The 22081-nt window shown below is 42.0% G+C and overlaps 1 protein-coding gene across 1 annotated transcript in view; it reads left to right on the forward strand.

The window, feature by feature from the left end:
• The window catches only part of notum1a (notum, palmitoleoyl-protein carboxylesterase a), a 37063-nt gene extending 32865 nt beyond the window's left edge, over positions 1-4198 (forward strand). Inside the window, exons 10-11 of the mRNA XM_020513489.2 lie at positions 1060-1107; positions 3432-4198. Of these exons, the coding sequence (XP_020369078.1) occupies positions 1060-1107; positions 3432-3738 (355 nt within the window). The 3' untranslated portion in view covers positions 3739-4198. The remainder of the gene's footprint in view (positions 1-1059; positions 1108-3431) is intronic.
• The last annotated feature ends 17883 nt before the right edge of the window (positions 4199-22081 follow it).

The following is a 22081-nucleotide window of genomic DNA, read 5'->3' on the forward strand; positions in this document are numbered from 1 at the left end:
TGTGTTTTTCCAACAATCAATTCATGATCTTCATTAGATTCTGAATTCCAGATCATTTTTCAAAAGAATTCAAATCCTACCATCTGCTGTGGCAGGATTCAAACCCAGGTCGCCTGAACATTAGCTGGCTCTCTGGTTTAACAGTCCAACGATAATACCACCAAGGCATTACCTCCAAAATCTACAAATCTGTGGATTTGCTCTACAGAGAGATGGTACAGATGCAATGGGCCACCAGTCTCTCTCTGGGCTGTAAATGACTTTGATGACTGGAGGTAATTCTAGACAGTTGATCTTTAGGGTTCTGAACTGCATTTCTCAGTTGTACTCTGATTTAAATTTACATCTATGCAAAAGGTCTGCAATCTGCATCCAGGCATGCACTTACTATATTCCTAACTTCAAAAGCGTGAACTATTTCAACTTCAATGTATGATGATCTGGTTGAGTATACGAATAGGAAGGGTTAGAGGGATATGGGCTAAATGCTAGCAAACGTGACTAGATTAATTTAGGATCTCTGATCGGCATGGATTGGTTGGACTAAAGGGTCCGTTTCTGTGCTGTACATCTCTATGACTGTGAATAAGGTTAATGCACATCAATGAAATACTAGCATTAATCCAGCATATTTATGCAGTATTATCATTTTAATTATTTGTTTTACTTTAAATGATTGGTCACGGTAAATCATCCAAAAGCTGTGATATTCCTAGAATCATCCAGCCTATCATGCCTTTGAAAGAGCTCTCTAATTTGTCTCACTCCCCTGTTCATTTCCCATAACCATACAATATTTTTCTCTTCCCTAATCTCTATTCTTTTGAAATCTACAATTCAATCTCTTACCTTCCTTTTAGGCAGTGCATTCCACATCATAGCAACTCCTGTAGAAAGTCAAAATAAGGACAATTAAAGAAAAGCAGAAACTAGGGTTCGATTAAAATAAATTTGTGTATTTCATTGACAGCAAAACTAGAAGTTTGGACAATGTGAATAGTACATGAATTTTATGCTTCAATGTAATAGTTTGAAATTTCTTTTTTTTGTTGGTTTTAGGGCTGTTTTTGCACCTGCGTGCTTGTCTCATGAAGTGATCACAAAAAGGTAAGATATAAACATTGCACAAAAGAGAAAAGGTCACTGATCCCACGTAGTTTTCTTTTTTAACTGAAATTGCTGAATCTTGGTCCTAGCTATTTGCCCTTGCTCTTGACTTCATTTGAACATTATTCCATCTGGAGTTCCAGCTGAAACTTTAATTTCCAATGTCACCAATCCTTCACCTGTCCTTAAGCCCCTGCAGGTCTGTTATATCCTACCCTCCTATGTACTACGCTTCTCTTACTTAGGATTTGTTGAGCAGTAACACTGAAATGTTTAGTTCAGAACTAATCCATTGTACTGCAGCAACAATTACTTTAATTTTTGCAGTATCTTTAACATAAAGACATCTCCCAAAGGAATTAGAGGTGGATAGTCATTAGACGTGAGGGGAGAAATTTACAAATGTGACTCAAGCACCCTGGGTGAGATTTAATTCTTTCACTGGTCTTACATTCTTTCAGTTAACAACAGTAACTAAACTTTAAAAGCTATGAGTTCTTGTGTGAAACAGTTTGAGATGTCTCAGTGTGTCTGGAACCTAGATAAAACTGATTCGGTTTCCCTCCTCCTTGTGAAACAGGGATTAATGTAGATTTACAGCAGTTTTTTGTCGATGCAGGTTCGATGGGCCAAATGGCATCTTCTGCTCTGTATAATTTTACTTTTATGATTCTATGAAATAAAAGTAGTAAACGTGCTTTGTGATGCTAGTCTAGGGAAGATCTACAAGTTCTGATTACTATCTAGTGACTTTGCGAATGGTGCATCAACATGGGGTATTTCATTCGAGGCAAGGGATAGCTAATACAGGGGAACATTTTCCGAAGAAATAGTCCAGGTACTTAAAATTATTGTGTGACATCCACACTCCAGACCTCACGCTCCTCCCTCACACTCCAACTCTCACACTCCAGCTCTCACACTCCAGCTCTCACTCTTAGTTCTAATTGTAAAATGATCAACTTAAAGAAACTTCAGTTTTTGAGTCTGAAATGTCAAAATAGTTCAACTATCTTTTTGAATGGTTTCACGGTTAATAGCTGACAATAATTAATGATTGGCTTGGTCTTAAAGTAACAGTCCAGTTTAGCAGCTGGACCACAATGGTGTCCCATAACCAGCACTGCGTTTGAACATTGCCAACAGGAGGTTTCTTTAAAAAAAATCACTCACCCATAGGAAAATGACTCTTTTCAAATCAGTATACTTGCATTGGTTCATATCTGTCGAATATCCCAACGTGCCTCCCTTTTTGAAATGCAGTACTGTTATTGTGTAGGTAATGTAACAACCAGTGTGTAGGCAGCAGTGTGTAAACTTAATAAATGATAAATTTAATATGATAATCTGACAGTGTTACCAACTGAGCTGTGCTGATTCAAAAATGGGACAAAGAATCCTTTTCGTAATATGGGAAGTATGGTAGATCCCAAACACACTTTTATACCATTAATTTTGAAAGCAAAATGACAAATCTGAAAGAACAGCCAGTCTTATAGTAAAAGATAATACCAACATTGAAAATGCTATCTGCTGAATTTAGAAAATCCAGGAAACCATGGTTAAGTGCCATACCAAGTTTGCAGATTGCAGGAGAAAGACTTGAGTGAAGGAGCGGTGTTCATCATTTTATGATCTGGGAGGAAGGGCTTTTTGTCAGTAACAAACAATAATAGAAGTGGAGACTAGATGAAAGGTAAAGGAATGACAGGCTGAGAATGCATTGATTTGGGAGGACAGCCACATGAAACATAAATACCCATCAGTGGCCAGTTCTGCCGAAAGCACTGTTACTCAGTATAATAATCCCACCTGTAACTCCAAGTCTGATTTTATAGTCAGGAAGATCATATATTTGTACCTGTGAGGAGAAGAGGAGTAGGGCGCTCTGCATTGATAAATACAAAGGTAATGGAAGGGTGAATGGAAGTGGTATTGTTTGGAATTGCAGATAGGAGATAGATTCCTGTTCCTTTCTTAATTTCATGAGATGTGGGCATCACTGGCTGGACCAGCATTTCTTGCCCAGAGGCCACATTGCTGTGGGTCAGGACTCACATGTAGGTCAGACTAAGTAAGGATGACAGTTTCCTTCCCTAAAGGACATTAGTGAACCACATGGGTCTTTCCCAACAATTGACAATGGTTTCACGGCCAACATTAAATTCCAGATTTTTATTAAAATCAAATTTCGCTATACCATGGCAGGATTTGAAGGTGGGTTCACAGAACATTGGGTCTGTAGGTTAATGGTTTAATGATAACACGATAAGGGTCATCACCTCCACGAGCATAGTTATTTACTTTTTATGTTTCATTCCCAGTTACTGGTTGAATCTTCAAGTGAAAGGGATCTCCTTACCTCGGGCACTGCACTGTTGGGATCGCAGCCTCCAAGATGGTAACAGAAATGGCAAGAGTTCAATGAAGGGCTGTCTGATCCACCTGACTGATGGTTGCCACTGGCCTCACTGTAACCCTACCTGTCCCACCATCAGAGACCAGTACACAGGGCAGGAGATGACTGTCATACAATTCCTAATGCACATGGGTTTCGATATACAGAAGATGGCCCAGCAGCAAGGAATAGAGGTTAGCAAACTACTTGGGATGCTGAGCAGTGGGAGCTAAAATACCTGCTCATCGGGACTGATGAGACGTGAAATGCGTTTTACAAAAGACAAACTGTCCCACATGTAGTGGAGGAGCAGGCAGGCTTTTCTAACTGGACCTCAACAATCTCTCAAATCAAAACCTGCAAGGACACAAATAAAATACAAAGTGGTGGAAAGCACTGGATTGATCAATGAAACATAAAGGGAGGAGAGACCCCAGGTCTTTCTAAGCGACTGACAGTCTTCATAGATTGGATCATAGAACAAGAAGTCAAAACACGGTGAAATGGATTCCTTTTCCTTTCAGTTAACAATGTAAAACCGGACAGTGGGATTCAAGCAGGATATGCTACAGTCAAAACTGATGCAAACTATAATGCTGTGTATTTTTTAACAAACTAAAACCTGTGCTAATTTGGTAATTTTACATATTTATTTTTATTATGTAAATCATATTTATAAGTGTAATGCAGGCAGAGAGCTAAATATGTTTCTTTATAAATTGTAAATACTGTCTCCTAATCGCATGTTTTTGTAATGGAATTAAAACAATCTCATGACAACCACTTTGGTGTGATTTGTGTTGGTCTGTGAACACTGGAATACTCAAGATTTATGGCATTTTCACTTACTCGTATCTACCTCTTGCCTTACATAGAATAAACACTGTTTACTACAGACTCAGGCCATTCAGCCCATCTGTTTTATACTGGTGTTTATACTCCACTCTCCCCTCTTCAGCCAACCCATTCAGTATGACCTTCTGTTGCCCTCCCTCATTTGCTCATCTATGCTATTCTCATCCATGTGGTAGTGAGTTTTACATTCAAACCACACTCTGGATAAAAGTGTCTCAAGCTAAAGTATCTAAACTCCTAGCTGGAGTTAATAGTGGCGATCTTACATTTATGGCCCTGGTTTTTCTGTGATTTCCAATGGATTGTTTGTAACAAGCAAATCTTCTCACTGGTGGTATCCAAGCGTGACAGCTCCTGCTGTCACCATGCTAAATATAGAGTCAAACAGCACAGAAACAGGCCCTTCGGCTCACCATATCTATGCTGACCAACAAACACCAAACTACACTAATCCTGTTTACCAGCAGTTGGTCCATAGCCTCCTATGCCCTGGTATTTTAACTGCTCATCCAGATGCTTCTTAAATTGCAAGAATATCTGCCCCCACCACCCGCTCAGGCAGCACGTTCCATATAATGTACCACTCTCTGAGTGATAAGAAGTTTCTCAGACACTCAACATTAGACAACACCAGATCAAACAACACAAAAATTGCCATCATGGTCCAGTGTTAAATATAAAACAACAGTGACACACAGAGCTCCAGTAGCCCTTGCAGAAAGATAGAATGGGCTGGCTGAGACTGGGACATCTTGTACTGCTAATTGTCCCTGAACTGCTCATAAACCAATTCTGCCTCCTAGTGCAGCTGTTGAAGGAGATACGCTTCACTGAATGCAAAAGCTATGTAATAAACACGGCCGTAATTCAGTGCTGGAATTTCACCCACATAATAAAGATTCATTCTTTTGATGGTCAGTGTAAGATGTCCAGCAATAAATTTGCTACTGTGTGCTGGGCCAGTTTGAAGAACGTGACATGGTTCAGTGACAAACATGGTTAACTCTTCACAAACAGCAGTCAACTCATTGTAGCCAAATACAAAGGCAGTTGCACAGTGAATGCTATGTTATCCTTTCCACCAAACAGATAGGGCCATCTATGTGGACTTTATTTATCCATGAATGTAAAGGATCATTGGTAGGAAATGAAGAAGTATAAGGGAGTTTACACTGTGCCCTGGCCAACAATAATCTTTCAAATGCACTGTTAAATAGATGAACTGATCATTCATCTTAGTTACTGTCTCAGTGTATCAATTTAAGATCCACAATTAATGCCATCAACAAAACTTCAGGCACTGTGTCCCCTATCTCTCAGATACTGTCATTAAAACATGTTTTTGAATTGTATACAGGAATTTAAGCAGAATTAGCTGTCTATTGATTTCAAGATTACTGATGAGTAATTATTTGGTAGAGAAGTTGTGAATTATTCATCAGATGAATTATCCCAATGTCAATCTGGTGTAGAAATAACAAAGAGCAACTTTCTTGAAATATCCATACTTTTAGAGACAGCTGTACGCTGGATCCCTCCATGGATCAGCACCAGGATAAGGCAGAGAGTCATGTGTGCTCCAACAATCCCTTCAGTGATGTCAAAGGGGGCTTCTGGCAGGGCCGCCCTTGGTGGCAAGGTTGGGAGGGAGTTGTCAGGCAAAGTGTGGTCTAAATAGTTCTCAACAGCAGAACAGGCAAAGGTGTTTCACCTGATGCACAGTTAGAAGGTACAATGGCAAGGCAGCTCTGGTAAATACAATGTTACTTTTGCACTAAGCAGATAGGAGCACCTATGTGATGAGATGTTGAACAAAATAGAACATAGAGCATAGAACAGTACAGCACAGTACAGGCCTTTCGGCCCATGATGTTGTGCTGACCTACTACGCTACTAAGATCAATCTACCCTGCATACCTTCACGTGCCTATCCAAGAGTCGCTTAAATGTCCCTAAAGTGTCAGACTCCACGACCACTGATGGCAGTGTATTGCACACACCCACCACTCTCTGGGTGAAGAACCTACCTCTGACATCCCTCCTATACCTTCCTCCAATCATCTTAATATTATGCCCCCTCGTAATAGTAAAATGGCCAACCGTCAAAATCATGGGGACAGGGATGGCTACCCAAGCCCCTCACAAAAAACAGAAGTCCCATGCAGGCTTTCTCCAGGGTCTTTTGGTCAAGTGGTGCAGTGATGGATATAGAGATGTGAATCTGGGAATCCCCAGTCAAGAATCCGCAGACAGGTTAGAAGTGCATAAAGGTTGTTGGCCATGTGTGTAGGGACAGAGGTGTCTTTGGGTAGCAGCAACTGTGACTGAGCAGTCCTCTTCACAATACTGTCTGCTCTTTACATCTGGGAAGGGGCTAGATGAATTGGTCTGAGAACAGGCCATCCCACTTTCTGTGTGAATCCTACAGACCCAAGACTGAAAGTTTATAGGATTGACTGGTTTGAGATCAGCAGATAAGGGTTTTCAGGAAAGTGTTCCTGATCTAAATTAGCTCTAAACAAGACTTCAAATTTACAAATCACTGAATTCTAACATTAAATAGGCTTAACAATACTCCAAAGATGATGTTAGTTATAGTCAAAAATAATTCCATGATAATTTTTGACAGTATACAAGAATCCTCATTGTCAGGCAGTTTGCACACAGTCGAAAGCTGCCTGTTCTTAAGGTGCATAGAAAGGTCTATGACCAAGCTGATTTGAAAATATTTAATGCCCAGCTTCAAGTCTCACCTGCTCCAGAGACGTGTCATAACATCCCTGAACAGGTTGATTAAAACATACCCAAAACTGAATATTCAGAAAGTGACATAGATTAGTTGGCTCGCCGAGCTGGTTTGTTGTTCCGCAGACGTTTCGTTACCGTGCTTGGTAACATCCTCAGTGCAGCCTCCGATGAAGCATCGGTGTGTTTTCCCAAATGGTTTTTAAACTCTGGGGTCCATTGCGATGGATTGCCTCATTTCCGGGTTTCCTCTGTATTGGAATGTATACGGGGTCGAGTTCAATGTGTTTATTAATAGTATGCTTCGTGGGGTGCCATGCTTCCAGGAATTCTCGTGCTTGTCTCTGCCTAGCCTGTCCCAGGATCTTGGTGTTGTCCCAGTCGAAGTCATGGTTCTCCTTGTCCATGTGGATTGAGATGAGTGAGTATTGGTCGTGTCTTTTTGTAGCCAGTTGGTGTTAATGTACCCTTGTTGTTAGTTTCCTTCCTGTTTGTCCGATGTAGTGTTTCTCGCAGTCTCTGCAGGGGATCTTGTAGATGACATTGGTCCTGTCCATGGCGGGGAGTGGGTCTTTAGTTCAGGTGAGCACTTGTCGTAGGGTTGATGTGGTCTTGTGTGCCACTCTGATGCCCAGCGGTCGTAGAAGTCTTGTGGTGAGTTCTGACGTGTTCCTGATGTAGGGTAGTGTGATGAGTGTGTCAGGGCGTGTAGAATCTTTCTGATGCTGTTCCCGTAGGCATCTCCTGACCCAGTTCTTTGGAAATCCATTATCCTTGAACACTTGAAAGAGGTATTCCTCCTCCTCGTGGCGTAGTTCTATGTTGCTGCAGTGTGTTGTTGTCCTCTACGACCGCTGGGCATCAGAGTGGCACACAAGCTCACATCAACCCTATGACAAGTGCTCACCTGAACTAAAGACCGACTCCCCGCCATGGACAGGACCAATGCCATCTACAAGATCCCCTGCAGAGACTGCGAGATACACTACATCGGACAAACAGGAAGGAAACTAACAACAAGAGTACATGAACACCAACTGGCTACAAAAAGACACGACCAATACTCACTCATCTCAATCCACATGGACAAGGAGAACCACGACTTCGACTGGGACAACACCAAGATCCTGGGACAGGCTAGGCAGAGACAAGCACGAGAATTCCTGGAAGCATGCTCTCCACGAAGCAAGCTATTAATGAACACATTGAACTCGATCCCATATACATTCCACTACGGAGGAAACCCGGAAATGAGGCAATCCATCGCAATGGACCCCAGAGTTTAAAAACCATTTGGGAAAACACACTGATGCTTCATCGGAGGCTGCACTGAGGATGTTACCAAGCATGGTAACAAAACGTCTGCAGAACAACAAACCAGCTCGGCGAGCCAACCAACCTCAAAACCCACAACCCGAGCTACAGATCTACTCCAAAACCTTTAAGTGACACAGAGTCATAGAGTCATACAGCACGGAAACAGACTCTTCAGTCCAACCAGTCTATGTTGAACATAATCCCAAACTAAACTAGTCCCATCTGCTTGCTCCTGGCCCATATCCCTCCAAACCTTTCCTATTCAGGTACTCATCCAAATGTCTTTTAGGCATTGTAATTGTACCCACATTCACCACTTCCTCAGAAAGTTCATTCCACATGCAAACCACCTTCTGTGTAAAAAGTTTGCCTCATGTCTTTTTTAAATCTCTCGCCTTTCACCCTAAAAATGTGCCCCTTAGTCTTGAAATCCCCCATCCTAGGGAAAAGACACCAAACATGTGGGAAGGTGAAAGCTTTCGTATCTGGTGCTGACCATTTGCCAAAGCACTCTCAAACACAGAACCAATTTCAGAGTGGGCACTCAGTGAAGTGTAATATCTTTTCCCTTAGGGATACCTGCAGCTGTTTTTTCACCCATGTTTTCTTATCCATTCACGATCACCCTTTGTGTGAACTTGCCAAATGTCCAGAAAAATCCATAAGTTACCAGTTCTTGTAAAATAACCAAAGGATATAGCTGCAAAACAATGCAACTCTTCACAGTCAGTAAATAATTTCAACCAGGTCGGTTGGAATATCGAGTAATGCTATGTACACTTTATGCTCGCTTGTTGAAGTGTTACTTCCAAATCTCAAGTGCCTGTCCACTGTGCTGGGGCAGTTTGGGGCGGCATGTTGGCCCAGTGGTTAGCACTGCTGTCTCACAGCACCAAGGACCCGGGTTCGATTCCACCCACGGGCGACAGTATGGAGTTTGCACTTTCTCCCTGGGTCTGCGTGGGTTTCCTCTAGGTGCTCCAGTTTCCTCCCACAGTCCAAAGATGTGCAAGTTACATGGATTGGCCAGGCTAAATTGCCCTGTAGTGTCCAGGGGTGTGTAGGTTAGGCACATTAGCCATGGGAAATGCAGAGTTACAGGGGCAGGGTAGGGGAATAAGTCTGAGTGGGATGCTCTTTGGAGGGGCAGTGTGAACTTGTTGGAATGAATGGCTTGCTTACATCCTGTACAGATTCTATTCTATCGTTACACTGATGTCTGCTACTAGTCTAGTCTGAGTGAGTCCACATTATACTTTGTTGAAACTTACTCTGACCTGTTTACTATGGGAAAATGTTATGAAGTGCTTAACTTGCTAGGACTGACTCAGAAGTCAAACCCTTTTGAATAAATACAGTGGGAGATGGCAAGTCCTTGAATGTAATAAGAGAGACAAGCTGCCAGGAGCTCTATTCCACAAAACTACCATTTTGGGACGTATGAATAAGCTGACAACCGTACAAATTAAGAGCAGGACTAGGCCTTTTTACCATTTCAGACTATCTGGCATTTGACAAGGTCATAGAGTTATAGAGATGTACAGCATGGAAACAGGTCTAACTCGTCCATGCTGACCAGATATCTTAAATGAATTTAGTACCATTTGGCCCATATCCTTTTAAACACTTTCTATTCATATACCCATCCAGATGCCTTTTAAATGTTGTAATTGTACCAGCCTCCACCACTTCCTCTGGCAGCTCATTCCATACATGTACCACCACCTGCATGAAAAAGTTGCCCCTAAGGTCCCTTTTAAATCTTTCCCCTCTCACCTTAAACCAATGCCCCTCTAGTTTTGGATTCCCCTACTCAGGGGAAAAGACCTTGGCTGGTCACCTTATCTATGTCCCTCATGATTTTATAAACCTCTATAAGGTCACTCCTCAGCCTTGTCACTCCAGGGAAAATAGCCCCAGCCTATTCATCCTCTCCTATAACTCAAACTCTCTATCCCTGACATTCTTGTAGATCTTTTCTGAACCTTTTCAAGTTTTACAACATCTTTCCTGTAGCAGAGAGGTCAAAGCTGAATGCAGTATTCCAAAAGTGGCCTAACCAATATCCTGTACAGCTGCAACATGACCTCCCAACTCCTATACTCAATGCACCTACCAAAAAAGGCAAGTGTACCAAATGCCTTCTTCAGTATCCTGTCTACCTGTGACTCTACTTTTGAGGAAATATGCATCTGTACTCCAAGGTGTCTTTGTTTGGCAACACTCCCCAGGTCCTTACCATTAAGTGTATAAGTCCGGCTCTGATTTGCCTTTCCAAAATGCAGCGCCTCACATTTATCTAAATTAACCTCTAACTGCCGCTCCTTGGCCATTGGACCATCTGATCAAGCTCTCATTGTATTTTGAGGTAACCTTCTTGGCTATCCACTACACCTCCAATTTTGGTGTTATCTGCAAGGGGTCATGGCTATCTGATTGTGTATCTTAACTGTCTCTGCATACCTGCCTACTTCCAATAAGAATTGACTCCCTTAGTAGTCAAGAATGTAATTAACTCGACCTTATAAATATTGAAGAACTGAAAGATATAAGCAGAAGACACTCCAAACATTCAGCAGATCAGGTAGCTCTCTCTTCATAGATATTGCTTGACCTGCTGAACATTTCCAACTTTTCTGTATCAGTTTCATTTCCAATTTCCAGTGTCTGCAATATTTTAACTTCTGTCACCTTTGAATCATCCAACCCAGAAGAAAATAATTGGGATGTACACAGTGCCCCAGATGAGAGTGGAAGGTAAGAGATGAAAGGTTATAGGGATCGAAAGTTCTACAGAAAGGATCAATCAGAAAGGCCAAATAAAGGGACATTTCGGGGCTAACAGAAAGCTTGCAGGATGATTCCAGGACGGGGACTTTCCATATTTTTCTTTAATTTCAGTAATTCATGGGATGAGGGTGTCGCTGGCTGGGTAAGCATTTATTGCCTATTCCTAGTTGCCCTGGAGAAGGTGGTGGTGAGCTGCCTTCTTGAACTGCTGCAGTCCTTTGGTGAAGGTATCACCACAGTGCTGTTAGGAAGGGAGGATCATGCAGGATCATGATCTAGTGACACTGAGGGAACCACAATATACTTCCAAGTCAGGATGGTGACAGACATGGAGGAGAACTTGCAGGTGCTGGTGCTCACATACTTGTCCTTCTCGATGGTAGAGGTCACGGGTTAGGATGGTTCTGATGAAGGAATGTCGGTGAGTTGCCGCAGTGTATCTTGTAGATGGTACACACTGCGGACACTGTGTGCATCGGGTGTTGAAGGTGGTCAATGAAATGAACTGTTTTTCCCTGGGGGCTGTTGAGCTTTTGAATGTTGAGTGTTGGAACGGCTCCCATCTGGGCAATTACAATGTGTTCCATCACTCTCCTGGCTTGTGTCTTCTAGATGTTGGGCATGTTTTGTGTTTAAATTTTCTCCATCGACTGCAAAGCATTTTGGGGTATCCCGAGGAACTGAAAGGCACTATAAGAATGCAGGCATCTTTTTTTGCTTCCGGGCAAACATGGGGATGGGAGGGGAGCGCAGCTGTTCAATATGGAAGCCTGAAGAGGATAGGAACAATTGAGCAGGTCAATGAGAATTCTTGGTCTGGAGATACAGTCAGAGGTGTCTGTAGAACTCATGCTGGAGGGCATGAAACAAATTAAATAAAAGATCTGCATCAAGGTATCATCACAGGATAGCACAGCACAGAAGAAGGCCATTCAGTCTATTGGGTCTTCATCTTAAAGAGACAATATGTGAAAGAACAGCAATTATTGTAAAGAATCATTAAAGTTCACATCAGACTGACTTTTGGGGTCTGTTTCTCCTCCCTATGATTCTGTACCACCTCTTTCTCTGGTTGTCCTTCAAACCATGGAGGACACTTACACAGTAATATAGTTATGGACAAGAAGCTGCAGATGCAAATTTGTCATATGGTGAGGTTGTTATGCAGCAGCTATCTCACAGTTCTTGGGCAGACCAGGAAACTCTCCTGCTTACAGTATCTATAACAGAAACCTGTGCAATGTTTAGCTACATTATGAATGCCCCTTCTGTGGTCATCAAGGCTCAGAGTTGGACTTGAATGCAATGTTTCTGGTCAGAGGTAGGGACAGTACCACTGTGCAATGGGACCTCTAGGATTCTGTAATGTAGTTGTATGCTGACACACAAACTAAATTGGCAAAGGAAGATTTAGCTCTTGCATTAGGACTGGAGCTTATGTTATGTGATAGACCACTAGCGGACCACAGCATCATCTAGAATTACATCTGTGAATCTGGTAAATGTTGACACTTTTATAACACAGTTTCATATTAATAGATTGTGAGTAAGAACTTTTGAAATCCTTTTGATTTGGATTGTTGAGATACACTCAATACTGTAGTTACCTGATAGAAATGCAAACTCAGGATTTGTGGCTAAGCAGGTCTCCAATCCAAGTGGTGTTGTTTAGTCCCATTTTAAAACATGCCTTCTACTGCACAAAACAACATGTGAAAGATGGCAGCTTAGCACATCATAGTCAGACTGGCTCTCCAGTTCGTAGTTTAATTAGTATTTTGTCATTGCACACTGAACTCATTATGTTTGGACTTAATGCAGTGTGAGATCTGATAAAAGACTGAATGTGATAAAAGTCAGACTCCTGCCAAAATAACTAACATTCACCGCAGACAACTAGTCTAGCCATAATTACTCAGTATAGTTCACATGGTACAACAACTGAGACATTTGGGTCATGTGGTATAATATCAGATACTTATAGATCACATGGTTGAGCAGGGAATGGGGAATGATGTCCTTTCAACTTGAATGTCTTCATCTAATTGTGAGAAAAGTTGAAATTAATTATATGACAGACAATGCTGGAAGTACTCACCAGCATCTGTGGAACGAGTTGGGACTGATTGGAATGCTAAATGAATGTGCTTTGAGTGAGTTTAAATGGGACCCAATGTTTCAGCTCAATGTCATTTCATCAGAACCAATGGGTCATTGACCTGAGACGTAACTCATCCTCAAGCTGACTTTCTACTTTCCATGTGCAGCGCTGTTCGTTTTGCTGTTAAATGCTGCAGCCAGGCAGTGTACAGAAAGCTCCCACCAACAGTCATTAAATATTGGACAGTCAGTTCTTTTGATTAAGGTTTGACTTTTCAACAAACAGAATGGGACATTACAGCACTCTCTGTATTGCGCAAACGTCAGCCTAGACATTGTCCCAAATGCCTGGACTGGAACTTGTTGTACTGCAGCTAGAAAGGCAAGAGTGCATTTGCTGAGCCATGCAGCAACACTCACAGAATGCTCCATTTGATCAGTGAAGGGGTATTTCCATTCAAATTTAATTTGTGCAAGTTATAAATGCTTAAATGTTTCAAACTTGGGCTAAATACAGTTTTCCCTGTTCAGAAAAGATTTACAAGGATGTTGCCAGGGTCGGAGGGTTTGAGCTGTAGGGAGAGGCAAAACAGGCTGGGGCTATTTTCCCTGGAGCATCACAGGCTGAAGGGTGAGCTCATAGAGGTTTGTAAAATCATGAGGGGCATGGATAGAGTGAATAGCCAAGGTCTTTTCCTTAGGGCAGGTGAGTCCAAAACCAGAGGGCATAGGTTTCAGGTGAGAGGGGTAAGATTTAAAATGGACCTAAGGGGCAACTTTTTCATGCAGAGGGTGCTGCATGTATGAAACAAGCTGCCAGAGGAAGAGGTGTGTGTGGTTGAATATTCTGATCAGGATCGTACTGCCTGAAACAATAGGAACTGATTTAATGTAACTTTCTAGAGGGAATTAGGTAGATGCCTGAAAGCATTCGTGGCAAGAGCAGACGGGTGGTATTATTTGGATTGCATTTTCAAAGAGCTAGTACAGACATGATGGGATGAATGGCCTCTTTCTGTGGTATACTTTGATATGGAAACTGGCAAATTATCCTGACGTTTACCGACCTATATCAGTAAATGTAGCACCATAACTGAAAATATCCGGCGCTCCAGGAATAAAGTGCAAAAATCTTAGCAAAGTTTAATCAAGATTTTTTTAAAAACGTTGTAGCACTTGCCGATGCATTTTAAATAAATGCATCTTCAGTGCTTTTTTTGTAGGCACTGGGCACAGTTAAGTTCTACTGGGACTGTAATAAACAAGAACATAAGCAGGAGAAGTCCATTTGGTTCCTTGAGTGTGCTCCATCATTTAACAAAAGTGAACTTGATCTTGTTTAAATTCCAATATCCTGTTCACTGCCCACTTCCTTTTATTCCTTTAGAGTTCACACATTGCTTCATTAACTCATCACCAGAGCATCCACAGCTCTCCCAATCACAGAATTTCAAAGATTCATAACCCACTGAATGAGATATGTTACCATTACCTTAGGCCCATAAGAAATAGGAACAGGAGAAGGCCATTTGGCCCCTCCAGCTGCTCTGCCATTCACTAGGATCATGGCTGATCCAATATTCCTCACACCCACTTTCTTGCCCTTTTCCTGTAACCTTTGATTTCTCTGTTGATCAAGGATCTATCTATCTCAGTCTTAAATATGCACAAGAATTCTGCTCCCAAAGCTCTCTGTGGCAAGGAGTTCCAAAGATTTACAACCCTCTGAGAGAAGAAATTCCTCCTCATCTCAGTCTTAAATTGGAGTTCCTTTATTTGGTGGTTATGTTATCTGGTCCTAGACTCTCCCATGAGGGGAAATATCCTCTCCAAATTTACACAGTCAAGCCCCTTAAGAATTCTGTATGTTTCAATGAGATCACCTCTCATTCTTCTAAACTCCAATGATTCCCGACCTGTTTAGCCTTTGTTCATAAGACAATCCCTCCAAACCAGGGATCATCCAAGTGAACCTTTTCTAAATAGCCTCAAGTGAAATAGTTTCTTTCCTTAAATAAGGGGATCCAAAACTGCTCACAGTACCCCAGATGTGGTCTCACCAGCACCTTGCATATTTGCAATAAGACTTTCCTACTCTTATACTCCAACCCCCTTGGAAAAAGCAGCACCTCATTGTAGACCAATGCACAACGCTGAACCCACATGCAGGTCAATGTATGATTCCCCAGCTTGATAGATCAAACCTGTTTGGATGATGATTAATTGGCTTGTTTAGTTTATTAAACTTTTATTAACATAAAAATTGTGCAAACATAACATTCAGTTAGAACAAGTGTATGTCTGTGTTCTGCTTGTCATTATTCCTGGCATTTGAATCTGTGCTGTAAAACTGTGACTCAATGGGTAACATCATTGAGGTTCTTAAGATATTAAGTTTGTCACGAAATTTTAAAACAGATCCTTTCATGATATTAAAGTTGTGGAAACCCCTATTCTAATTCTCCAACCATGGAAAGCATCTTCTCAGCACCTACCCTGCCAACCTAACATTTATCTTCGGCTAAACTAAACAGCAAAATACTGTGGAAACTGTAAATCTGAAATTAACACAGAAAGTGCTGGAGAAACTCAGCAGGTCTGGCAGCATCTGTGGAGATTGAAACAAAGTTAACGCTTCAGATCCAAAAGGACTCTTCTGTATTTCTCCATCATTTTTTGTATCATATATCTTCAGTTACATACTCATTTTATTTTCTTTTGTCTGTTGATCACACCTGCATAATGCCTGGGATAAAGTCGTAAAGGAATTCTCTGTTTTTTGAATGGCATTCCCTTGACTAACTTCATCCCAGCATTTTGTTGAAACAGCTGGGTACTGTGAGTTGAAGGGTTATCTATCACTGCCCTCTCGTGGATGCAGAGCGTTATCTCCTATTTGAACACTGCAACAGGGACTATTGCACTGGTATGGCAAATGGTGTTTTAGATATTTCCCAACTTGTTCACAGATATGATTAAAGATCTCTAGAGGAAGTGGGATTGGAAACTGGCTCTTGTGGTTTGGAGGTAGGGACATTACCACTGCCCCGCAAATAGTGATTTATACTGACTGCAAGGGCCACCGGCGCAGAAGTGAGAATTAATAAAGTTTTATGGTCAAGTTAAAAATCCAGTGTCAATGTAGCACTGAGATTTTGTGATATTGTCAAATTATTCAGTTTCAGACCATCAGCTGTTTGTTGGAATAAATGACACAGAAGTTACAATCTATAATCAGGGCAATTGATCAATCAGCCTACATATCCTGAATCTGATCGGGGGTCTGGTTAGCTCAGTGGCTAGCCAGCTGGTTTGTGATACCAACAGTGTCAGTTCAATTCCTAATGCACTTTAGGAAAGGAATCTGCCAAGCTTACCTGATCTGGTCTACATGCAACACTTAACTGCCCTCTGAGCAATTGGTTGAGATTACTGTGAAGAACTCTCCTTCTCAACCACTCCCCTTGCCTCAGACATGGTGACTCTCAGGTTAGATCACCATCAGGTATCTCTCTTTCTCTCTAACAAGAGAGCAGCCCTCCGGTCTGCTAATGACAGTGGTGACTTTACTATTATGGATGAACAGATGAATTATCATGTTTCCATATATCTTTGCCCTTTTGTCTTTCATATACCTGAATCATGAATACATGCAGTCTCTGCTTCAAGTAAATGGTGGGAGCGAAAAATTCAGGGACCTGGAACTGACCTCAGGAGAGAAATACGTAACTTCTATCCTTCTCTCAAACCTTTTCACAGCACCTTTAATGGGTACACAGCATTGTGAAGAGCTTCACAACTAAGAAGATACACTCCTGGAAACGAGTTACATTGGTTTGTGGGTAAGTGCAGTAGACTATTTGCTCAAGGTAGGGTGTACCCAGAAGTGATGGGTGATAAATCAGTTCATTTGTTTAATGGTATTAGGGAAGAATGTTGGCTAAGGCAATGGGAGGACTCCCCAGTAATTTTTCAGGGATTAGCCAGTAGATGCTTTGTATGCATCTGAACAGACAGACACAGTTTGGTTTGACATCCCTTTCAAAAGATAGGTGATTACATTCCTTCTCAACCACACAGTCAAAAGTTTGCTATAGTCTATAAAAGTAATTATATTTTGGTGCTGTTAATTTGTACTAGTTCTACAAGTTGCCTTAGGGCAGCTCTCTTACAATATTTTTGTGTACATGGAGTGCAGGAATAGCGGGAACCCACATATTTAACTCACTGCTATCATTAGGCACCCTCACATTAACTTGTGCTTATGATGCACACCCTGCATCAGGAACGTATAATAATACACCCTCTTCTCAAAAGTTAATTGCTGAAAATTTAAAGTATGATTCATGTCATAAATAAGAAAACAATGATCTTGCATTTATGAAGCATGTTTAATGTTTGTGTGATGTCTCCAAATGCGTCAGAGCCAGTAAATGACCACCTTCAAAGTTGTTATGAGCAAAGTTTGACAGCAAATTTGTTCACAGCAAACAGGGTGCAACCCACAATGGGAGAAATGACCAGTTAATCTGACTTCAGTGGCATAGGTTATGGGGCAATTGGACCCTGGACATCAGCATATCCAGGGTGAAGTGATGGCTTAGTGGTATTATTGCTAGCCTATTGATCCAGAGACCCAGGTAATGTTCCCAGTGCTGGCTTCAAATTCTGCCATAGCAGATAATGGAATTTGAATTCAATAAATATCAGGAATTATGAGCCTAATGATAACCATGAAACCATTGTCAATTGTCAGGAAAATCCCATATGCTGCAATAATGCCCTTTAGGAAAGGAAACTGTCAAACTTACCTGGTTTGGCCTACTTGCAGCTCTCTGGGCAATTAGGGATGGGTAATAAATGCTGGCCTGGCCAGTGACGTCCACATCCAATGAACGGATATTTGCTTTAAAAAAAAAGCCATCCTTCAGTTTCAACGATCCCCATCAAGGTACAGGTTTGAATTCCGCTGTGACTTCACACTCTGGGGAGCTGGCACATGAACCAGCCTTTACACATACCCACCCACCCCCACTGCCATCCATGCTCTGATCTCAAATCCATACAACACTCTAGACCTTGCCAGCGTCAGAGTGGGTGGCCACCTCAAATGACAGGGTCTCTTTGCCAGTGCTGTTGCTCGATGTCGCTCCTCTTGCCAGGGGCTGGATAGGCACTACTTCTTGGGGGGTCTGAAAACAGAAAAGGTCAGTAAGTTTGGGTTGGGGAAGTGTTGCAGGAAGGAAGGAGTCCACTGTGAGACCATCTGCCCTTTGCTCATCCTGGCAGGGTGAGGGTGAGCCAGGAGTTGGGAAAGGAGCAGGAAGCAGGCATCTCCCATCATTCTCAATGTTGTCCCCAAAGCTATGGGCTTAGCTGCAGGTGGCATCACGATGCGATGAACCATCTCCTCTGTATGGGATATGTGCATCCTGGTCACTCACTCATTCTGTTTTTTCCTTCTGTTACTTGCCATCTCATCCTGCAAAAGAGGAGGCAGAATGTCAGTGATGGTATCGGACTGTGTTTGGGCATTATGGTTGTCCTAGTTGAAAAGGGGGGAGAGACATGGAGGCAAGCAGAGATGAGAGTGAGGTTGATATCATTGGTAAATGGGTGAGGTGGAATACTGATTGCCCCTGGCTTAGTGATAAGGGTGTGGTGCAGATAAGGGTGCTTTCCAGGTTGGAGACACCTAATGAAGATCCATTCTCTGGCCTTGGCCAACTGTGTGAAAGCATCAGGCTTCTTAAGGTCTTGAGGTCAGACTCTGTGCACTGACCTCCCTGGTCACCTGTTCCCAAATCCTTCCAAAAGTCACCTGTGAGAAGCATCGTGTCTCTCTCTTCCTGTCTACTTCCAGTATTAAGGCTCCTGGTTTGACAACTCTGGGAGCCTTGTTTAGAATGGCAGGAATAATATTCAACAGCAGATTGTTATGATGCAGTGTAACATGCCTTTAAGAACCAAAGGCTGGGCAGCATGGTTGCTCAGTGGTTAGCACTGCTGCCTCACAGTGCCAGGGACCCAGGTTCGATTCCACCCTCGGGTGACTGTTTGTGTGGAGTTTGCACGTTCTCCCTGTGTCTGTGTGGGTTTCCTCCGGGTGCTCTGGTTTCCTCCCACAGTCCAAAGATGTGCAGGCTCGGTGGATTGGCCATGCTAAATTGCCCATAGTGTTCAGGGATGTGGAGCTTAGGTGGGTTATAGGGGGAGGGGTTGGTGTAGACTTGTTGGGCCGAAGGGCCTGTTTCCACACTGTAGGGAATCTATGATCTATGATCTATTCTATGACCACATGCTGTTCAACTCCCTGAGGTAAAGGTGGCAGAACCAAGCATCTAGGCTAAAAGCCTCTACAAAAACTCACACAGCCAAAGTCATAGTGGTCTACATCATGGAAACGGGCCCTTCAGCTACCCAGTAACAGATTGTGAATTGTGGTCCCCAGTCAGCACTATCTTGTGAACCACATTGTATTATGTCTCATGGTCAGTATACCTTTAAACCACACAGTTTCATTACTGCATCATAGCATAAAGTTTTCATACTCCACCTTAACCTGGGACCATGTGAAGCACGATGTGCTGTTCTGTTGTAGTCTAATGCTTGTAACATTTAGCTGTAACAAATGTCTGTTGGAATGTTCAATAATTATGATATTCATGCTTACTTCATATGATGTTACAAGGGATAATCTAATATTGCTACATCAGGAAGATTACCCGGCTGGAAGCAAACCCACACCAAAGTATTTTCAGACATAGTATAAAATCCTTTCTGATTTAAACAGTAAAGTTTCTCCCTCTTTATCCCTTTAGGAATAAGGACTGCTGTTTCCAAATTTAGCACATTATATATTTTTGTAAATCATGTTTCTTGCTCCTTTCAATAAACATCATTTGTTTTGGCTAAAATTCCAAAAACTGAACCAAACGTAGTATGTGTTAAATCTACGCCTTGTAATTAACTTCAAGGTATTTTAAAAAGGCATTTAATCACAGAAAGTTGTGATTTGCATCCAAGACCCAAGACAACACCTGTGTCGGGTGACTTACCTTTTTAAGATAATGTTTAAAGGAACTGCAGTTTTATTTTCTTGAGAAGTTCGGGGCATCTGAGAGAGGAAAAGCTTTGATTTATTTTATACTGATACATTTGGTTATAAGTAAAAGGAACAAGCCCCTTTTGTCTGTCAGCTGCCCACTGAATCATACGTTTGCAGCTTCACTTCCTGGCATCTCTTTCCCCCCACCCTCTCCCTTTAAAGGTCACAAGCAAAGAAAACTGAGGTTGACACTCCAGCTCCATACTGAGGGAATGCTACACTGTTGGGCATGCTGCCTTTCCAATTCAGTGTTCGAGAAAGGTCCTGAGTGTCCTCTCTGGCGGGTGTAAAAACGATTCCCGTTGTGCTCCTTTCAAAGAAAGTAGGGCAGGGATCCCCATGCCCCAGCCAATACCGATTGCTCAATCCATGTCATTGAATGAGATTATCTGGACATTAACACAATCTTGCTTATGGGAACTTGCTGTGCACAAACTGGGCGCTACGTTATGACAGCTACTGCATTTCAAAAAACATTCTATTGGCTGTGAAGCATCTCAGGGTGTCCAAATCAAAATCACAACTTTCTGTGATTAAATATCTTTTTAAAATACCTTGAAGTCAATTAAGACACAACACAGATCACTTCAGTTTTTGACTTTTTTTTAATGTGGGGTGTATCATTAACTGTGGTATTTGGCTGGTTGCATTCTCCTGGCAAACAGAATGGTTTACTGTGCCCACTACCTGGAGTTCCATTTGACCCTTGCTCCCCTTTGTCTGAAACTTTTGATTCATTGAGCAAACAGATGTCAGCTCAATCTGTTGTCAGCACCATTCTTAATCCTGGAATGTAAAAATAAACAAAGACTTGCATTTAGAAAACAGCTCCCATGATTATTTAAACATCCCAAAGCGCTTTACAATTAATGAAGCCCTTTTGAAATGCAGTTATTGCTATACTGTAGGAAACGTAGTGGTTAAAGGACTGATAAATGGTTTTAAGAGGTTTCAATAATGGCCGGGACACTGAAGAATGGCCTCCTACTCGTTTTCGAATTAGAAACGTTGAATCTTGTACATTCAAGCAAGGGGAGATGGGGTACTTGATTGTTGTAATTCATTTGAAAGGCTGCACCTTGGACAGGGCAGCTTTCCCTCAACACCACAACGAAGAGTCAGTCAGCAGTCTTGTGCTAAAATAAAGAACTGTGGATGCTGGAAATCTGAAACAAAAGGAGAAACTGCTGGAGAAACTCAGCAGGCCTGGCAGCAACTGTTGAGAGACAAACAGAGTCAACATTTTGAGTTCAGTGACTCTTCTTCAGAACAGTCCTGTGCTGATGTCTTTATGCTGGACCTACAACTCACAAGGTTACTGACTGAGAGGCAAGGATCACAAGTCCTCTGCTCCCACTGGCGAAAATACTACATTGTTGGACCATGTTATGAGAGCTAAACTACATTCACTGACTCGTTTGGGATAAGATAAGACCAGAAATGTTGGCAACGTGCTAGAGTAATCAAATTTGACCTGGCTTAGGTGTATAATTTCTGGATACATAGCAATCATTCCAACCTTGCTTTGCAAAGGTGAGGAAAACAAACTGATATTTAATAAGGCACTCAGAGATAGTGAGAACTGCAGTTGCTGGAGTCAGAGATAACACAGTGTGGAGCTGGAGGAACACAGTAGGCCAGGCAGCATCCGAGGAGCAGGA

Source organism: Rhincodon typus, chromosome 23 (genome assembly GCF_021869965.1).
Source record: "Rhincodon typus isolate 14 chromosome 23, sRhiTyp1.1, whole genome shotgun sequence".
In the NCBI taxonomy this organism is placed as follows: Eukaryota; Metazoa; Chordata; class Chondrichthyes; order Orectolobiformes; family Rhincodontidae; genus Rhincodon; species Rhincodon typus.